Here is an 18,195-nt window from a genome sequence, read left to right on the forward strand (position 1 = left end):
TGTATGTATATGCACGTAGATATGGGTAAGTGTATGTATGTGTATGTATGTATGGGTATGTATGTATGTGTATGTATATGTATGGGTATATGTATATGTGTGTATGTATGGGTATGTATGTATGTGTATGTATATGCACGTAGATATGGGTATATGTATATGTGTGTATGTATGGGTATGTATGTATGTGTATATATATGCACGTAGATATGGGTATATGTGTGTATGTATGGGTATGTATGTATGTGTATGTATGTATGTGTATGTATATGTGTGTATGTATGGGTATGTATATGTGTGTATGTATGGGTATGTATGTATGTGTATGTATGGGTATGTATGTATGTGTATGTATGTATGTGTATGTATATGCACGTAGATATGGGTATATGTATATGTGTGTATGTATGGGTGTATGTATGTGTATGTATATGCACGTAGATATGGGTAAGTGGGGGCTGTTTCTCTTTTTGTTCTGTGTGCTTTGTCTCTGTTGTTGTATCTCTTAATATGGGTGAAAATTGTGAAATTTCAATAAAAATACTGTTACAAAAAACACACATCCAGTCAGCCTGGCTTCACAGTGCAATCCGTTTTGTCACCAAAGCCCCATATACTACCCACCATTGCGACCTGTACGCTCTCGTTGGCTGGCCCTCGCTTCATACTCGTCCCAAACCCACTGGCTCCATGTCATCTACAAGACCCTGCTAGGTAAAGTCCCCCTTATCTCAGCTCGCTGGTCACCATAGCATCTCCCACCTGTAGCACACGCTCCAGCAGGTATATCTCTCTAGTCACCCCCAAAACCAATTCTTTCTTTGGCCGCCTCTCCTTCCAGTTCTCTGCTGCCAATGACTGGAACAAACTACAAAAATCTCTGAAACTGGAAACACTTATCTCCCTCACTAGCTTTAAGCACCAACTGTCAGAGCAGCTCTCAGATTACTGCACCTGTACATAGCCCACCTATAATTTAGCCCAAACAACTACCTCTTTCCCAACTGTATTTAATTAATTAATTTATTTAGCTCCTTTGCACCCCATTATTTTTATTTCTACTTTGCACATTCTTCCATTGCAAAACTACCATTCCAGTGTTTTACTTGCTATATTGTATTTACTTTGCCACCATGGCCTTTTTTGCCTTTACCTCCCTTCTCACCTCATTTGCTCACATTGTATATAGACTTGTTTATACTGTATTATTGACTGTATGTTTGTTTTACTCCATGTGTAACTCTGTTGTTGTATCTGTCGAACTGCTTTGCTTTATCTTGGCCAGGTCGCAATTGTAAATGAGAACTTGTTCTCAACTTGCCTACCTGGTTAAATAAAGGTGAAATAAAAAAAACATCACTGTCTACTACAGGTCATTTGAAGAGAGCCATTTCCCCTGTGGTACAAAATGCCCATCATTTGTTTCTGGCTCTGATCTTCCCCTGCATCACATGACCTCATCCATGGCTGCTGTTGATCTTATCCCCATGTACTCCTCTCCTGCCCCTAGGAACTCTGATCTCCACTGGTTCTATCCTCTGACTACCCTCTGTGATCTCCACTGGTTCTATCCTTTGACTACCCTCTGTGATCTCCACTGGTTCTATCCTTTGACTACCCTCTGTGATCTCCACTGGTTCTATCCTCTGACTACCCTCTGTGATCTCCACTGGTTCTATCCTCTGACTACCCTCTGTGATCTCCACTGGTTCTATCCTCTGACTACCCTCTGTGATCTCCACTGGTTCTATCTAAACCTGATGGTTGCACACTGGCACAGTCCCCCTAATCATTAGCCTTAACTAGGCCTGTTCTATTCACTGGGAATTCTGGTGGTGTAGGGATGACTTCTAATAACTGGGGACCACTGCAATTAGCCTAGTAAGGCATTTCTATCTCTGGGTCTGTATTCACAGAGATTCCCAGAGTAGAAGTGTTGGTCTATGATCAGGTCTTATTCATTATCTGAAAGGCAAAACTGTTCCTAGATCAGCACTTCTACTGTGAATATTGGCCCTGGTTTTTTCCTACTGCCATTACCCCTACAATTCCCCCACCTAATTCCAAAAGTTCCATGGAGATAGGTTGTTTGTGCTCTGCTCTGCTGTTGTGCTTGTGTTCACCCATGATTAATTTAGAATGGCCTCGGGACTGAACAGCCAGGCTAAGAGGCTAGGTTACGCAGAAGGGGATCTGGTGACTCCTGGAACAAAGACAATGGTTTGAGTGGGAGACTTGGATAGAGAATGATAGATGACGAGAGAGCAGTTGGAGAGATGACGAGAGAGCAGTTGGAGAGATGACGAGAGAGCAGTTGGAGAGATGACGAGAGAGCAGTTGGAGAGATGACGAGAGAGCAGTTGGAGAGATGACGAGAGAGCAGTTGGAGAGATGACGAGAGAGCAGTTGGAGAGATGACGAGAGAGCAGTTGGAGAGATGACGAGAGAGCAGTTGGATGGAGGGAGAGGAATGCAGTTGCTGCTGTGTCTCCCTACCTGTCTGGTCTGGCCACATGACCTCCAAAGCACCTCATACACAGGCTCCCTGGGTAGAACAATCCCTCACTCCTATGATTCACCATTTCTGTGTAGTTTGAGGGGCTAATATCCATTTTGATGCCCATTGCTTCTTTTGTTGTGTTATGCTGGTGTGGATATTCAATCAATCAATCAATCAAATGTAATTATAAAGCCCTTTTTACATCAGCCGATGTCACAGAAAGTGCTGTATAGAAACCCAGCCTAAAACACCAAACTAGATGTAGAAGCACGGTGGCTAGGAAAAACTCCCCAGAAAGGCCGGAACCTAGGAAGAAACCTAGAGAGGAGCCAGGCTCTGAGGGGTGGCCAGTCCTCTTCTGGCTGTGCCGGTTGGAGATTATAACAGAACATGGCCAAGATGTTCAAGCGTTCATAGACGACCAACAGGGTCAGATAATAATTAATCACAGTGGTTGTAGAGGGTGCAACAGGTCAGCACCTCAGGAGTAAATGTCAGTTGGCTTTCCATAGCCGATCATTCAGAGTTCGAGACAGCAGTTGCGGTGTAGAGAGAGTCCAAAACAGCAGGTCCGGGACAAGGTAGCACGTCCGGTGAACAGGTCAGGGTTCCATAGCCGCAGGCAGAACAGTTGAAACTGGAGCAGCAGTATGACCAGGTGGACTGGGGACAGCAAGGAATCATCAGGACAGGTAGTCCTGAGGCATGGTCCTAGGGCTCAGGTCCTCTGAGAGAAGGGGAGAGCGAGCATACTTAAATTAACACAGGACACCGGATAAGACAGGATAAATACTCCAGATATAACAGACTGACCCGAGCCCTTTGACACACAAAACTATTGCAGCATAAATACTGAAGGCTGAGACAGGAGGGGTCGGGAGACACTGTGACCCTGTCCGACGATACCCTCCCGACAGGGCCAACCAGGCAGGATATAACCCAACCCACTTTGCCAAAGCACAGCACCCTCACCAGTAGAGGGATATCTTCAACCACCAACTTACTACCCTGAGACAATGCCGTGTATAGCCCATGAAGATCTCCTCCACAGCACGAACCCGGGGGGGCCAACCCGCACAGGAAGATCACGTCAGTGACTCAACCCACTCAAGTGACGCACCCCTCCTAGGGACTGCATGGAAGAGCACCTGCAAGCCAATGACTCAGCCTAAGTTTAGAGGCAGAGAATCCCAGTGGAGAGAGGGGAACTGGCCAGGCAGAGACAGCAAGGGTGGTTCGTTGCTCCAGTGCCTTTCCGTTCACCTTCACACTCCTGGGCCAGACTACACTCAATCATATGACCCACTGAAGAGATGAGTCTTCAGTAAAGACTTAAAGGTTGAGACTGAGTTTGTGTATTTTGGAACAGACCAATGAAAAGCTGGCGTGTGTGTGCTGTTTTGAGTGAAGTTGACAGAAAACAGGTCGCCTTTTACTGCTACAGTACTTGAGGTAAACGCGAGTCAGCAGAAATATTTGACTTCATATTAAATGTTTAATGTTTAAAATCTATTACCCTAGAAACTAGGCTACTTTATGAACTACTCAGCTCTTAGGCTGCTGGAGGACTGAAATTGGAGGGCCTGGATTTCACGACTCTTTTCAGTGTGCCCACAACGATGGGTTATTCCCTGTTTTGTCCTTCTAAGCTCTCATCGCTGCTCAGTCAGACCTCCATAGTGGAGGCAAGGAGCTGATATTTGTGGAGTTTTACTGCTAAGTGGCGGGCGGCTCCCTCATGGCCCTGCCTCCTGCAGGTTATAGTCTGTATCCCAAATGGCACCCTATTCAAAGTGCACTACTTCTGAACAAATGGGGAATAGGGTACCATTTGGGATGCGGCCAAAAGTCTGACTCTGGGTGATTACATCATTGATTGAGGTAATAGATTCGCTGAGCTCTTTGTGTGGCTCACCACATGTTAGGCAAGCGGTGCTCCTACTCCAACGATGAGTTGCAAGGTACACAGGAGGAAGTGCAGCAGACTGTATTGTAGTACTTTCATCAGTCTGAGGTTTTCTTTTACTTCAGGCTCAGTTTGTAAAATAATATTTCCAGTGACCGATCTGCTGTGGGCTGCTTGCTCTGATTTTCATGCGTTTCTTGCCAATCCATACAAATAATGTCAAAGTACTTCTAACTTGATCTAAACCAAAGCTACATCCCATAGATTAATTTATAACACATTTGAATTCTAAACTGCCATAATTCTAAGCTCTAATCTCAAATATCAGCAGTGAGATATGAGGTAAGCATTTCTCAATTAAACTCCGGGCACCAGAAGACGATTAAACATGATAAATTAAGCCTATTAAAACCCTGCTCAGTATTACAAAAAAAAAAAAAATAGCTGAGATTTTTTTCTTTACTGATAGTTCTCTCCCATCGCAGTGGAGGATGATAAGGCTTTATCTGGAAGGGCAAATATGAAGGCCAGTGAGATATTAATGGTAGTTAGGAAATACTTATAAATGCAGGGAACTTTTGTTCTAAAATGGGCACGGTATAATTTGCGTAACTTCAAAGTTAGGCGAGTGGGTTATACTATTAATTATAAACTGGGTGGTTCAAGCCCTGAATGCTGATTTGGCTGACAGCTGTGGTATATCAGACCATATACCACGGGTATGATAAAACATGTATTTTTACTGCTCTAGGTAACCAGTTTATAATAGCAATAAGGCACCATGGAGGTTTGTGATATGTGACCAATATACCACGGCTAAGGGCTGTATTCATACACTCCACATTGCATTGTGCGTAAGAACAGCCCTTAGCCGTGGTATTTTAGCCATACACCACACCCCCTCGGGGCTTGTTCCTTAATTAAACTGAATTTGTGCCAAAAATGACTTTTTCTGTGGTGTTCAGTGTAAGGAAGTGTAATTGTGGTCAGTGATCGTAGTACTTGCCCACAGAAGCCAGTTTCTATTATGTGGTTTATGAATAGCTTATCTGTTTAAAACACATATTTTACTATCTCTGGCTGTCAGACCTGTTTTTGAAAACACACACGCACGCGCGCACACACACAGGCTGAGTGAAAAACAGCTCTTTGGTACTCACACACTGACCTCCCTCTAGGCCAGTGATGCCACCACTGTGGCCTCGCCCTCATGTGACTCCCCTCTCCCATCCTCTCTCCCCTGTCACCTGACTCTGATGGATGTCTGACTCGCCCAGAGTGTCAGGCTCGTAAATCACCTGTTACTGTGGCGAGTGCTGTAGAAAACATCCATTAACACAATCCCGACTGGGTGGGTGGGTGGGTGGGGGGGGGTCCTAAAATGCAAATGACTGTATGATTTATCAGCTACTGCAACAGGAGGAAAGAAGGGAAGAGGGAAAGAATCACTGCTTTTATTGAATGTATTATATTTCATTTAACCTTTATTTAACTAGGCAAGTCGGTTAAGAAGAAATTCTTATTTGCAATGACGGCCTACCCCGGATGACTCTGGGCCAATGACGGCCTACCCCGGATGACTCTGGGCCAATGACTGCCTACCCCGGATGACTCTGGGCCAATGACTGCCTACCCCGGATGACTCTGGGCCAATGACGGCCTACCCCGGATGACTCTGGGCCAATGACGGCCTACCCCGGATGACTCTGGGCCAATGACGGCCTACCCCGGATGACTCTGGGCCAATGACGGCCTACCCCGGATGACTCTGGGCCAATGACTGCCTACCCCGGATGACTCTGGGCCAATGACGGCCTACCCCGGATGACTCTGGGCCAATGACGGCCTACCCCAATGACGGCCTACCCCGGATGACTCTGGGCCAATGACGGCCTACCCGGATGACTCTGGGCCAATGACGGCCTACCCCGGATGACTCTGGGCCAATGACGGCCTACCCGGATGACTCTGGGCCAATGATGACTCTGGGCCTACCCCAATGGATGACTCTGGGCCAATGACGGCCTACCCCGGATGACTCTGGGCCAATGGGCCAATGCCTACCCGGATGACTCTGGGCCAATGACTCTGGCCTACCCCGGATGACTCTGGGCCAATACCCCCGGATGACTCTGGGCCAATACCCCCCGGATGACTCTGGGCCAATGACGGCCTACCCTCTGGGCCAATGATGACTCTGGGCCAATGACTCTGGGCCAATGACGGCCTACCCGGATGACTCTGGGCCAATGACGGCCTACCCCGGATGACTCTGGGCCAATGACGGCCTACCCCGGATGACTCTGGGCCAATTGTGTGCCGCCCTATGGGACTCTCAATCACGGCCAGTTGTGATACAGCCTGGAATCGAACCAGGGACATTCGTGACGCCTCTAGCACTCATATATATATATATATATATAAAAATGATTTGTTCATCAGAAAGTGATTGCACCCTTCCCTCCTCCACCCCTCTCTGGCCATTGGGCTTCCGAGTGGCGCAGCGGTCAGTGCTAGAGGCGTCACGAATGACGAATATATATATATATATTTGGTTTGTTAGTGTGGGATCCATGGACGTATGACATGAGCGTGTGTTTGTCGGTCTGTTATCATTGCTTTTATCTCCTGGCTTGGTTGTCCATGGTGACAGGGGGCTACCCTGACCCCCCCCCCCCTTCTGTTAATCCTGCTTGACTCATTTTAATGGGACAGGTTCCCATCAAACACAGTTTGAGGATATAATTTCATCCCAATCAAATTGTCTTCTCACCGCCTGTCTCGTGGCAAATGGTGGCTATCCCTCTTTGCTTTCCGTCCAGTGACAGGCCCTTCTTGTCGATTCAACACCTTGCACCCCAGCTTACAATATTTGTTGACATGTGCGTTGTTATTTTCCTTCTTATCACTTTCTATTAGGCAGGGTTCAATCATAAAAATGTCATTGCCACTATTAAACAAATGACAAATCATGACATTTATAGCTTGTACAATATATTTCCAGACACAAAGAACGTTATTCCTTCCTTAGCTATAGGTCTCTCTCTCACACACACACACACACACACACACAGACGTAGATAACCTTTTCCATAACGCTGCTAAAGGTAGCATAATAAATTCATTGACATCCTGCTGGCGTGGAAATAATACGATTCATGTTTTTGGAGGCAAAACATGTTTACACATAGTGTGTGTGCACAAACACCAGCTGAGAAACACAACACACTGGCAGCACCGAGATTAAATGAATAATATGCATGAAAGGTAAAGTAAAAGCCAGGTTTCAAACATGAAACACATGACTGACAAAACAACTCACCTAAGGGAGCAATCTAAGGGAATAGCTATCTATAAAATATCTACATTTATTTTCTTTGAATGTACTCGTTACAAATCTTGCATTTACAACAAAAATGACGCGTTATATAGGCCTAAACCTTTTGAAAGCAATATACTACAACTACTACTAATAGAATTGGAACTGGGAAAAAACGAATTTAGTATTAGCTAGAGTCTGAGTTTTATCACATCCTAGATGACAGTTCTGTATGATGTCTCTGTTATCAAAGCTGTAGGGTGATCCTGACTAAGATGTCACGTCTGCCAGCGCCAGTTGTTGCCATGACCTTCTCACCCAACCAGCCCTTCTGCTGTTGTGTTGCTGGTGCATTGTGTTTGAGAAGTATGGAGGTCAGACCGAGGCTAGAGAAGACGACAACAGCCTGTATACCGCTCAGGGCCAGGGTATGTGAGTACGGTACGGAGGAGCGGATCGTACCCCATTTGACTGGGGCGCAGAGCGAGTTTCCCAAAAGCTGGGGCGTCAGCCTTCTCGCCCGCCCCAGTAGAGCTCACTTCACGAGCTCAGGGTATGCCCGGCCCAGCATGCATCTGTAGTCTACTTGTGTGCTGCTATAGCTCCTTGATTTAGCTACTGTCATGGAGCTCACTAAATATTTTCATAAAGAATCTGATAAAACACACAGGTGAAAAATCAAGGTGACTTACAAAGATGGAAAATGAAATAAAAGACTTATTACTACGTGCTACTTACTACACTAACAGGAAGGAAAGCTAGCTAAGTGTGTCATGTAGCAAAGTATTTATGAACTAAAAATCACTTCTCTTATCTTTACAATAGGCCTTTATTGATTTTGGCCCAATAGGCCAGGCATATTACCTCTTTCAAGGAGCTTTCCGTTTTGCTAGGGTTATTTTACCTAAAATTGTTAAGGCCTACCTACAGAAAACAACAGCAGCAACAACAACAATTATGCATCCTGCCAGCCTGACGAGAGTGGCCCAGAGGGTGTTTAGCATCCCCAGTGGCTCTGCAAGCGTGGAGAGGGTGTTTTCTGTTGCTGGCCTGCTCTCCAGGCACCAACGCATGAGCCTGAAGCCACAGACTCTAGCCAAACTTGTGTTTCTAAAAATGAATTAAAGGCATTGTATACTGAGCCTAGTAAGGCATGTTTCTTTTTAATTTGTATTTCATTTTCAGTAAGTCACAGAAAAAATGTGAAATGTATAGACTATAATGATTGAATACAACATGTTGTTTAAATAATGAGAGCTTAATGTATGGCCTGGACTGCATGTCCATGTTCCCTGAAATGTATTTCTTTGCAGGCTATAGCCTTGAAATAATGTAGCCTAAATAATACATTTTCTTTTCTTAAACTACCTGTCTGGCTCCTGACCTATTTATGACGTTTATATGCTGTTTAATACGACATGTAGCCCTTTTGAAATAATGAGTGCTATTTACAGTCTTTCTTACTGTTATGAGAATTTCGTTATCAATGTTCATAAACTTCAATTAATCTACTCAGTCTGCAACCCAAATTTTAAGGTTCTGGTTTAAATGAAACAGACAGAGTTCCCAGCTTACAATAGTCAACATGTTTATTCACGAGAGCACTCTGAATAAAGACCATTATACAAAGACATCCATTTTATACCTTTCTCCCTTGAGAAGTACTCCCTGTCCTATCATACGTTTCTCAGAGTTCTGTGGTTGGGAAGGATGTGGAGCGGTTGGGAAGGATGTGGAGCGGTTGGGAAGGATGTGGAGCGGTTGGGAAGGATGTGGAGTGCCAGAGCAGTCTTTCCCACCGCTCAATTCCTCTCACTCTGCTCAGGACCAGGTAGGGTTTTATCCTCCGTGATGTGTTTAATTTCAGGGAGGAATCACTACCCTCCGCTGTGCCCTTGTTCACTTGTCTACACAGAATATGACCGCATTGAGGTGAAATAGGGCAGAGAGGAGTGGAGCATCTTTCTGTATTGAATCCCAGCCTGCTCCATTGTTCACATCCTTGTACACATCTGAGACAACTGGATTGGATAGGTAACAGCAGTATGATAGAAGCTAGGCGGAATAAAGCTCAACCCATTCCTCTAATCTAGTTGTCCAGCAGGCCTGATCCACAGAGGAGCAGCTGTTTAGAAATACACCGTCCAGCTTGGTCCAGGGATTTGGTTATGCAGTTGATGTGGCCCAGGAACCTGTGCCAGGGGTTTTATGTCCTAAAAAAAGGACATAAATAGGTGTGAGGGAAAAGCTCAGTGGCATATGCTAATCCAATTGCATTGGAGATGTTGTTTTTGACTCTGTGCTTTTGAATTGCGTAGGTTGATGAATCCTCTCTCTCTCTCTTTCTTTCTTTCTTTCTTTCTTTCTTTCTCCCTCTTTTTCTTTCTCATTCTTTCTCTCGCTCTCTCATTCTCTCCCTCTCATTCTCTTTCTCTCACCCTAATCTCTCCTCTCTCTTTCTTCTCTTTCTTCTCTCTCTTCTCTCCTCTCTCTCTAGTTGGTGGGGGGCCAGTTTGACCTGGAGATGAACTTCATTATCCAGGAGAAGGACAGCATTGTGTGCATGGTGGAGCTGCTGGACAAGGTGGGTGCTACACACACAAAATGAAATGGAACAATATGTATAATATAATCTATGGTGGATGAGTTGTGGCTGTACACACAGAGAAATACACAGAGAAATAGATTTTCTGCCAGCCCACCCATCGTGGTCTCATTGACTTGAATGGGGATCCCCGTTCTAGTAATTGTAGGCCTATTTCTATGGGTACATGTTAGCGGTGGAGGTTTGTAAAGCGCTTTGAGCATCTGGCAAATCTCTTTCTAAATCGGATCCATTATTATTATTATTATGTCTGGTTCCCAGTGTGAGCCCACGTGCCAGGCGGAGGTGTGGAGTATCTTCACGGCTATCCTGAAGAAGAGCTTGAGGAACCTGCAGGCCTGCACCGACACGGCCCTCATCAACCTGGTCCTGGACCGCGTGGCCCACACTGACAGCATGATCGCAGGTACTGCCACAGTAACACCAGAGGCCAAAGTCATTTCACTCCAAAGTAATGAGGTCACCCCAGTCCTCAGTACAGTATTTAGCATGCTGACACCTACCTACAGGGCTGTCTAGTTCCCCTGGAGTGTGGATGATTGTCTCAGTCATAATCACTGTCCAGTGGTTCTCCAAATCCTGTGTTTTTCTACCTTTTTAAATCCAAAGTAATGACCACTGCCTCAGTCCGAATGATTCCCTACTGTACAGGTATCACCCTTAGAATGAGGAAGTGAGATAGCCCTGTCTAATGCTCCTCACCTTCCCTCATCAAGCTTAGCCAGCTGACGGCACAATTCTGTGTGTGTCTGAAAAGAGACTACTTTGTCCTGCAGCAACTCAAGCACTGAGGAGGTGCGGATACCCATGGACGGACGGACAGACAGACAGACAGACAGACACACGCATCATCATCATTAGATTTAGAGTGTGTGTGCAGACCTGACAACACCACTCAGCCTCGCGCTAACCCACTGCCCAGTCAGAGAAGTGACTCCCACACCAGTCAGTAGACACAGTCACCAGCTTCAATCACTCACCAGACTCTCACTCTCACTCTAATGAGGCCAAAATAACTCTTCAAAAGCTCAGTGATTGACCACTGGCCTGGCAGAGCAGGATAATCAGCCTTAGCATAATGAAACCATTAGCCCAGGGAACATTAACATGCAGTCCAGGCCAGACAGACAGACAAACCCAGGGAACATTAACATGCAGTCTAGGCCAGACAGACAGACAAACCCAGGGAACATTAACATCTAGTCCAGGCCAGACAGACAGACAAACCCAGGGAACATTGACATGTAGTCCAGGCCAGACAGACAGACAAACCCAGGGAACATGGACATGCAGTCCAGGCCAGACAGACAAACCCAGGGAACATGGACATGCAGTCCAGGCCAGACAGACAGACAGACAAACCCAGGGAACATGAACATGCAGTCCAGGCCAGACAGACAGACAGACAAACCCAGGGAACATGAACATGCAGTCCAGGCCAGACAGACAGACAAACCCAGGGAACATGAACATGCAGTCCAGGCCAGACAGACAGACAGACAAACCCAGGGAACATGGACATGCAGTCCAGGCCAGACAGACAAACCCAGGGAACATGCAGGTCAGGCCAGACAGACAAACCCAGGCAACATGAACATGTAGTTCAGGCCAGACCGACAAATAAACTATTTTTACACAAATGTCCCAACCCGAATCGACTGCACTTGCCCTGATATCTTCTTTTCACGTTGTCCTTTCAGCACGTCTCCCTGGCAATTATGGTGTAACCAGGCCATTGCAATATGTTTTGACTCTGCTTGGCTCAGTAGTGTGAAATGGGCATTAGGCTGTTAAATCAGACGGCCTCTCTCCCTCTCCTTCCATGGCTGGTGTGTGTCAGTCCTCTGATGCCCCAGGTCGCTCTGGCAGGCTATAGAACCTCCACAGTATCTGATGAAAATGATCCTCCATGGCATTTGCCAGTAATGTGTCGTATTATAGGCTGAATGCCAGGGGCAGTGTGCATTGATAAGCCAATCAATACACATTACTGGCTAATGCCAGGAGGACCATTTTCATCTCAGTGAACAGAGAGAGATGTTCTATTGCCTCCCTATAGCCCCCCGTTGTTGTCTTAGCTAGCTCTCCCAATCAACACCTGGGATTGCTTTATGCCTCGCTTTATGTCTCTCTCAAATGTCAATATGCCTTGTATATTGTTGTTTAGGATAGTTATCATTGTTTTAGTTTACTGCGGGGCCCCTAGTCCCACTCAACATGCCTCAGATACCTCCTTTGTCCCACCTCCCACACATGCGGTGACCTCACCCAGCATAACTAGTGCGTCCAGAGATGCAATCTCTCTTATCATCACTCAGTGCCTGGGTTTACCTCCACTGTACCCGCACCCCACCATACCCCTGTCTGCACATTATGCCCTGAATCTCTTCTACCACGCCCAGAAATCTGCTCCTTTTATTCTATGTCCCCAACGCACTAGACGACCAGTTTTGATATCTTTTAGCCGTACCCTCATCCTACTCCTCCTCTGTTCCTCAGGTGAAGTGGAGGTCAACCCAGGCACTCTCATTTGTTGACTTCTGTAATCGAAAAAGCCTTGGTTTCATGCATGTTAACATCAGAAGCTTCCTCCCTAAGTTAGTTTTACTCACTGCTTTAGCACACTCTGCCAACCCTGATGTCCTTGCCGTGTTTGAATCCTGGCTTAGGAAGAGGCCACCAAAAATTCTAAGATTTCCATCAAATCAAAATCAAATCAAATCAAATTTATTTATATAGCCCTTCGTACATCAGCTGATATCTCAAAGTGCTGTACAGAAACCCAGCCTAAAACCCCAAACAGCAAACAATGCAGGTGTAAAAGCACGGTGGCTAGGAAAAACTCCCTAGAAAGGCCAAAACCTAGGAAGAAACCTAGAGAGGAACCAGGCTATGTGGGGTGGCCAGTCCTCTTCTGGCTGTGCCGGGTAGAGATTATAACAGAACATGACCAAGATGTTCAAATGTTCATAAATGACCAGCATGGTCGAATAATAATAAGGCAGAACAGTTGAAACTGGAGCAGCAGCACAGTCAGGTGGACTGGGGACAGCAAGGAGTCATCATGTCAGGTAGTCCTGGGGCACGGTCCTAGGGCTCAGGTCCTCCGAGAGAGAGAGAAAGAAAGAGAGAATTAGAGAGAGCATATGTGGGGTGGCCAGTCCTCTTCTGGCTGTGCCGGGTGGAGATTATAACAGAACGTGGCCAAGATGTTCAAATGTTCATAAATGACCAGCATGGTTGAATAATAGTAAGGCAGAACAGTTGAAACTGGAGCAGCAGCATGGCCAGGTGGACTGGGGACAGCAAGGAGTCATCATGTCAGGTAGTCCTGGGACATGGTCCTAGGGCCCAGGCCAGTTGAAACTGGAGCAGCAGCATGGCCAGGTGGACTGGGGACAGCAAGGAGTCATCATGTCAGGTAGTCCTGGGGCATGGTCCTAGGGCTCAGGTCCTCCGAGAGAGAGAAAGAAAGAGAGAAGGAGAGAATTAGAGAACGCACACTTAGATTCACACAGGACACCGAATAGGACAGGAGAAGTACTCCAGATATAACAAACTGACCCTAGCCCCCCGACACATAAACTAATGCAGCATAAATACTGGAGGCTGAGACAGGAGGGGTCAGGAGACACTGTGGCCCCATCCGAGGACACCCCGGACAGGGCCAAACAGGAAGGATATAACCCCACCCACTTTGCCAAAGCACAGCCCCCACACCACTAGAGGGATATCTTCAACCACCAACTTACCATCCTGAGACAAGGCCGAGTATAGCCCACAAAGATCTCCGCCACGGCACAACCCAAGGGGGTCGCCAACCCAGACAGGCCGACCACAACAGTGAATCAACCCACCCAGGTGACGCACCCCCCCCAGGGACGGCATGAGAGAGCCCCAGTAAGCCAGTGACTCAGCCCCGTAACAGGGTAGAGGCAGAGAATCCCAGTGGAAAGAGGGGAATCGGCCAGGCAGAGACAGCAAGGGCGGTTCGTTGCTCCAGAGCCTTTCCGTTCACCTTCCCACTCCTGGGCCAGACTACACTCAATCATATGACCCACTGAAGAGATGAGTCTTCAGTAAAGACTTAAAGGTTGAGACCGAGTTTGCGTCTCTGACATGGGTAGGCAGACCGTTCCATAAAAATGGAGCTCTATAGGAGAAAGCCCTGCCTCCAGCTGTTTGCTTAGAAATTCTAGGGACAATTAGGAGGCCTGCGTCTTGTGACCGTAGCGTACGTGTAGGTATGTACGGCAGGACCAAATCAGAGAGATAGGTAGGAGCAAGCCCATGTAATGCTTTGTAGGTTAGCAGTAAAACCTTGAAATCAGCCCTTGCTTTGACAGGAAGCTAGTGTAGAGAGGCTAGCACTGGAGTAATATGATCAAATTTTTTGGTTCTAGTCAGGATTCTAGCAGCCGTATTCAGCACTAACTGAAGTTTATTTAGTGCTTTATCCGGGTAGCCGGAAAATAGAGCATTGCAGTAGTCTAACCTAGAAGTGACAAAAGCATGGATTCATTTTTCTGCATCATTTTTGGACAGAAAGTTTCTGATTTTTGCAATGTTACGTAGATGGAAAAAAGCTGTCCTCGAAATGGTCTTGATATGTTCTTCAAAAGAGAGATCAGGGTCCAGAGTAACGCCGAGGTCCTTCACAGTTTTATTTGAGACGACTGTACAACCATTAAGATTAATTGTCAGATTCAACAGAAGATCTCTTTGTTTCTTGGGACCTAGAACAAGCATCTCTGTTTTGTCCGAGTTTAATAGTAGAAAGTTTGCAGCCATCCACTTCCTTATGTCTGAAACACATGCTTCTAGCGAGGGCAATTTTGGGGCTTCACCATGTTTCATTGAAATGTACAGCTGTGTGTCATCCGCATAGCAGTGAAAGTTTACATTATGTTTTCGAATAACATCCCCAAGAGGTAAAATATATAGTGAAAACAATAGTGGTCCTAAAACAGAACCTTGAGGAACACCGAAATTTACAGTTGATTTGTCAGAGGACAAACCATTCACAGAGACAAACTGATATCTTTCCGACAGATAAGATCTAAACCAGGCCAGAACATGTCCGTGTAGACCAATTTGGGTTTCCAATCTCTCCAAAAGAATGTGGTGATCGATGGTATCAAAAGCAGCACTAAGGTCTAGGAGCACCATCCCCAACTACAACATTTTCCTTCAAGATAGAACTGCCAAAGGGGGAGGAGTTGCAATCTACTGCAGAGATAGCTTGCAAAGTTCTGTCATACATTCCAGGTCTATGTCCAAACAGTTCAAGCTTCTAATTTAAAAAATTAATCTCTCCAGAAATAAGTCTCTCACTGTTGTTGCCTGTTATAGACCCCCTTCAGTTCCCAGTTGTGCCCTGGACACCATATGTGAATTGATTGCCCCCCATCTATCTTCAGAGCTCGTTCTGTTAAGTGACCTGAACTGGGATATGCTTAACACCCCGGCAGTCCTACATTCTAAGCTAGATGTCCTCAATCTCACACAAATCACCAAGGAACCCACCAGGTACAACCCTAAATCCGTAAACATGGGCACCCTCATAGACATTATCCTGACCAACTTACCCTCCAAATACACTTCTGCTGTTTTCAATCAGGATCTCAGCGATCACTGCCTCATTGCCTGCATCTGCTATAGATCCGCGGTCAAACGACCACCTGTCATCACTGTCAAACGCTCACTAAAACACTTCTGTGAGCAGGGCTTTATAATCGACCTGGCCTGAGTACCCTGGAAGGATTTTGACCTCATCCCGTCATTCGAGGATACCTGGTCGTTCTTTAAAAGTAATTTCCTCACCACCTTTCAAAAAAGAACAGATATAGCCCTTGATTCACTCCAGACCTGACTGCGCTCGACCAGCACAAAAAAATCCTGTGGCGGACTGCAGTAGCATCGAATAGTCCCTGCGATATGCAACTTTTCAGGGAAGTCAGGAACCAATACACGCAGTCAGTCAGGAAAGCAAAGGCTAGCTTTTTCAAAGAGAAATTTGCATCCTGTAGCTTTAACTACAAAACGTTTTTGGACACTGTAAAGTCCATTGAGAATAAGAGCAGCACCTCCCAGCTGCCCACTGCACTGAGGCTAGGTAACACTGTCACCACCGTTAAATCAACGATAATCGAGAATTTCAAATAGCATTTCTCTACGGCTGGCCATGCTTTCCTCCTGGCTACCCCAACCCCGGCCAACAGCCCCCCCGCAGCTACTTGCCCAAGCCTCTTCAAAGGGGGTGACACTCTAGACCCAAAATGTTATAGACCTATATCCATCCTGCCCTGCCTTTCTAACGTCTTCGAAAGCCAAATTAATAAACAGATCACTGACCTTTTCGAATCCCACCTTCTCCGCTGTGCAAGCTGGTTTCCGAGCTGCTCACGGGTGCACCTCAGCCACGATCAAGGTCCTAAACGATATAACTGCCATCGATAAAAGACAGTACTGAGCAGCCGTCTTCATCGACCTGGCCAAGGCTTTTTCGACTGTCAATCACTGTATTCTTAAAGGCAGACTCAACAGCCTTAGTTTCTCAAATGGCTGCCTCGCCTGGTTCACCAACTTCTTCTCAGATAGAGTTCAGTGTGTCAAATCGGAGATCTGTTTTCCAGACCTCTGGCAGTCTCTATGGGGGTACCACAGGGTTCAATTCTCGGGCCGACTCTTTTCTCTGTATACATCAATGATGTCGCTCTTGCTGCGGGTTATTCCCTGATCCACCTCTACGCAGACAACACCACTCTGTATACTTCTGGCCCTTCTTTGGACACTGTGTTAACAAACCTCCAAACGAGCTTCAATGCCATTACAACACTCCTTCCGTGGCCTCCAACTGCTCTTAAACTTTAGTAAAACTAAATGCATGCTTTTCAACCGATCGCTGCCCGACTAGCATCACTACTCTGGATAATTCTGACTTAGAATACGTGGACAACTACAAATACCTAGGTGTCTGGTTAGACTGTAAACTCTCCTTCTAGACTCATATCAAACATCAATCCAAAATTAAATCTAGAATCGGCTTTCTATCTCGCCACATAGCCTCCTTCACTCACGCCGTCAAACACCCTAGCAACACTGACTATCCTACCAATCCTCAACTTCGGCGATATCATTTACAAAATAGCCTCTAACACTCTACTCAGCAAACTGGATGCAGTCTATCACAGTGCTATCCGTTTTGTCACCAAAGCCCCATATACCACCCACCACTGCGACCTGTATGCTCTCATCGGCTGGCCCTCGCTACATATTCGTCGCCAGACCCACTGGCTCCAGGTCCTCTAAGTCTTTGCTAGGTAAAGCTCCGCCTTAGCTCACTGGTCTCAATTACAACACCCACCCGTAGCACTCGCTCCAGCAGGTATATGTAGAGGTCTGTAATTTTTTATCATAGGTACACTTCAACTGTGAGAGACGGAATCTAAAACAAAAATCCAGAAAATCACATTGTATGATTTTTAAGTAATTCATTTGCATAAATAAAAATACATTGATGGGGAATGGCATAGCATTTCTCCACATTTTCCATAATGTGAAAATATGTGTACTCAACAAATAAAAGGTGATTTGGTTTGCATAGTATTTTAAGTGCTGAATATCTGATTTAAGTATTTTTCGATGTCCTCTTTAGTGTGAAGTGTTTTGGTCTACTTGTAATCAATCCATAAAATGTTTTATTAGCCAAGTAACAAGAGGTCACACAACGATGTTACTTTGGTTATAGAGGTTCTGGAACATCCCTCTGTATGTGTTTTACTTTTCACTTGGACTCAAGTCCATTGTTAGGCTGTGGTCAGTTTCCCCTCTTCACATATGTCATGTTTAACCTGTGTGTGTCC

At 45.9% G+C, this 18,195-nt stretch overlaps 1 protein-coding gene across 1 annotated transcript in view; it reads left to right on the forward strand.

Moving 5' to 3' along the window:
- Window positions 1-18,195, forward strand: part of LOC115124200 (lipopolysaccharide-responsive and beige-like anchor protein) — a 295,402-nt gene that overhangs the window by 39,402 nt on the left and 237,805 nt on the right. The window contains exons 2-3 of the mRNA XM_065024108.1: window positions 10,223-10,309; window positions 10,592-10,736. Coding sequence (XP_064880180.1) covers window positions 10,223-10,309; window positions 10,592-10,736 — 232 coding nt within the window. The remainder of the gene's footprint in view (window positions 1-10,222; window positions 10,310-10,591; window positions 10,737-18,195) is intronic.

The sequence above is a fragment of the Oncorhynchus nerka genome, linkage group LG11, assembly GCF_034236695.1.
Source record: "Oncorhynchus nerka isolate Pitt River linkage group LG11, Oner_Uvic_2.0, whole genome shotgun sequence".
NCBI lineage: Eukaryota > Metazoa > Chordata > Actinopteri > Salmoniformes > Salmonidae > Oncorhynchus > Oncorhynchus nerka.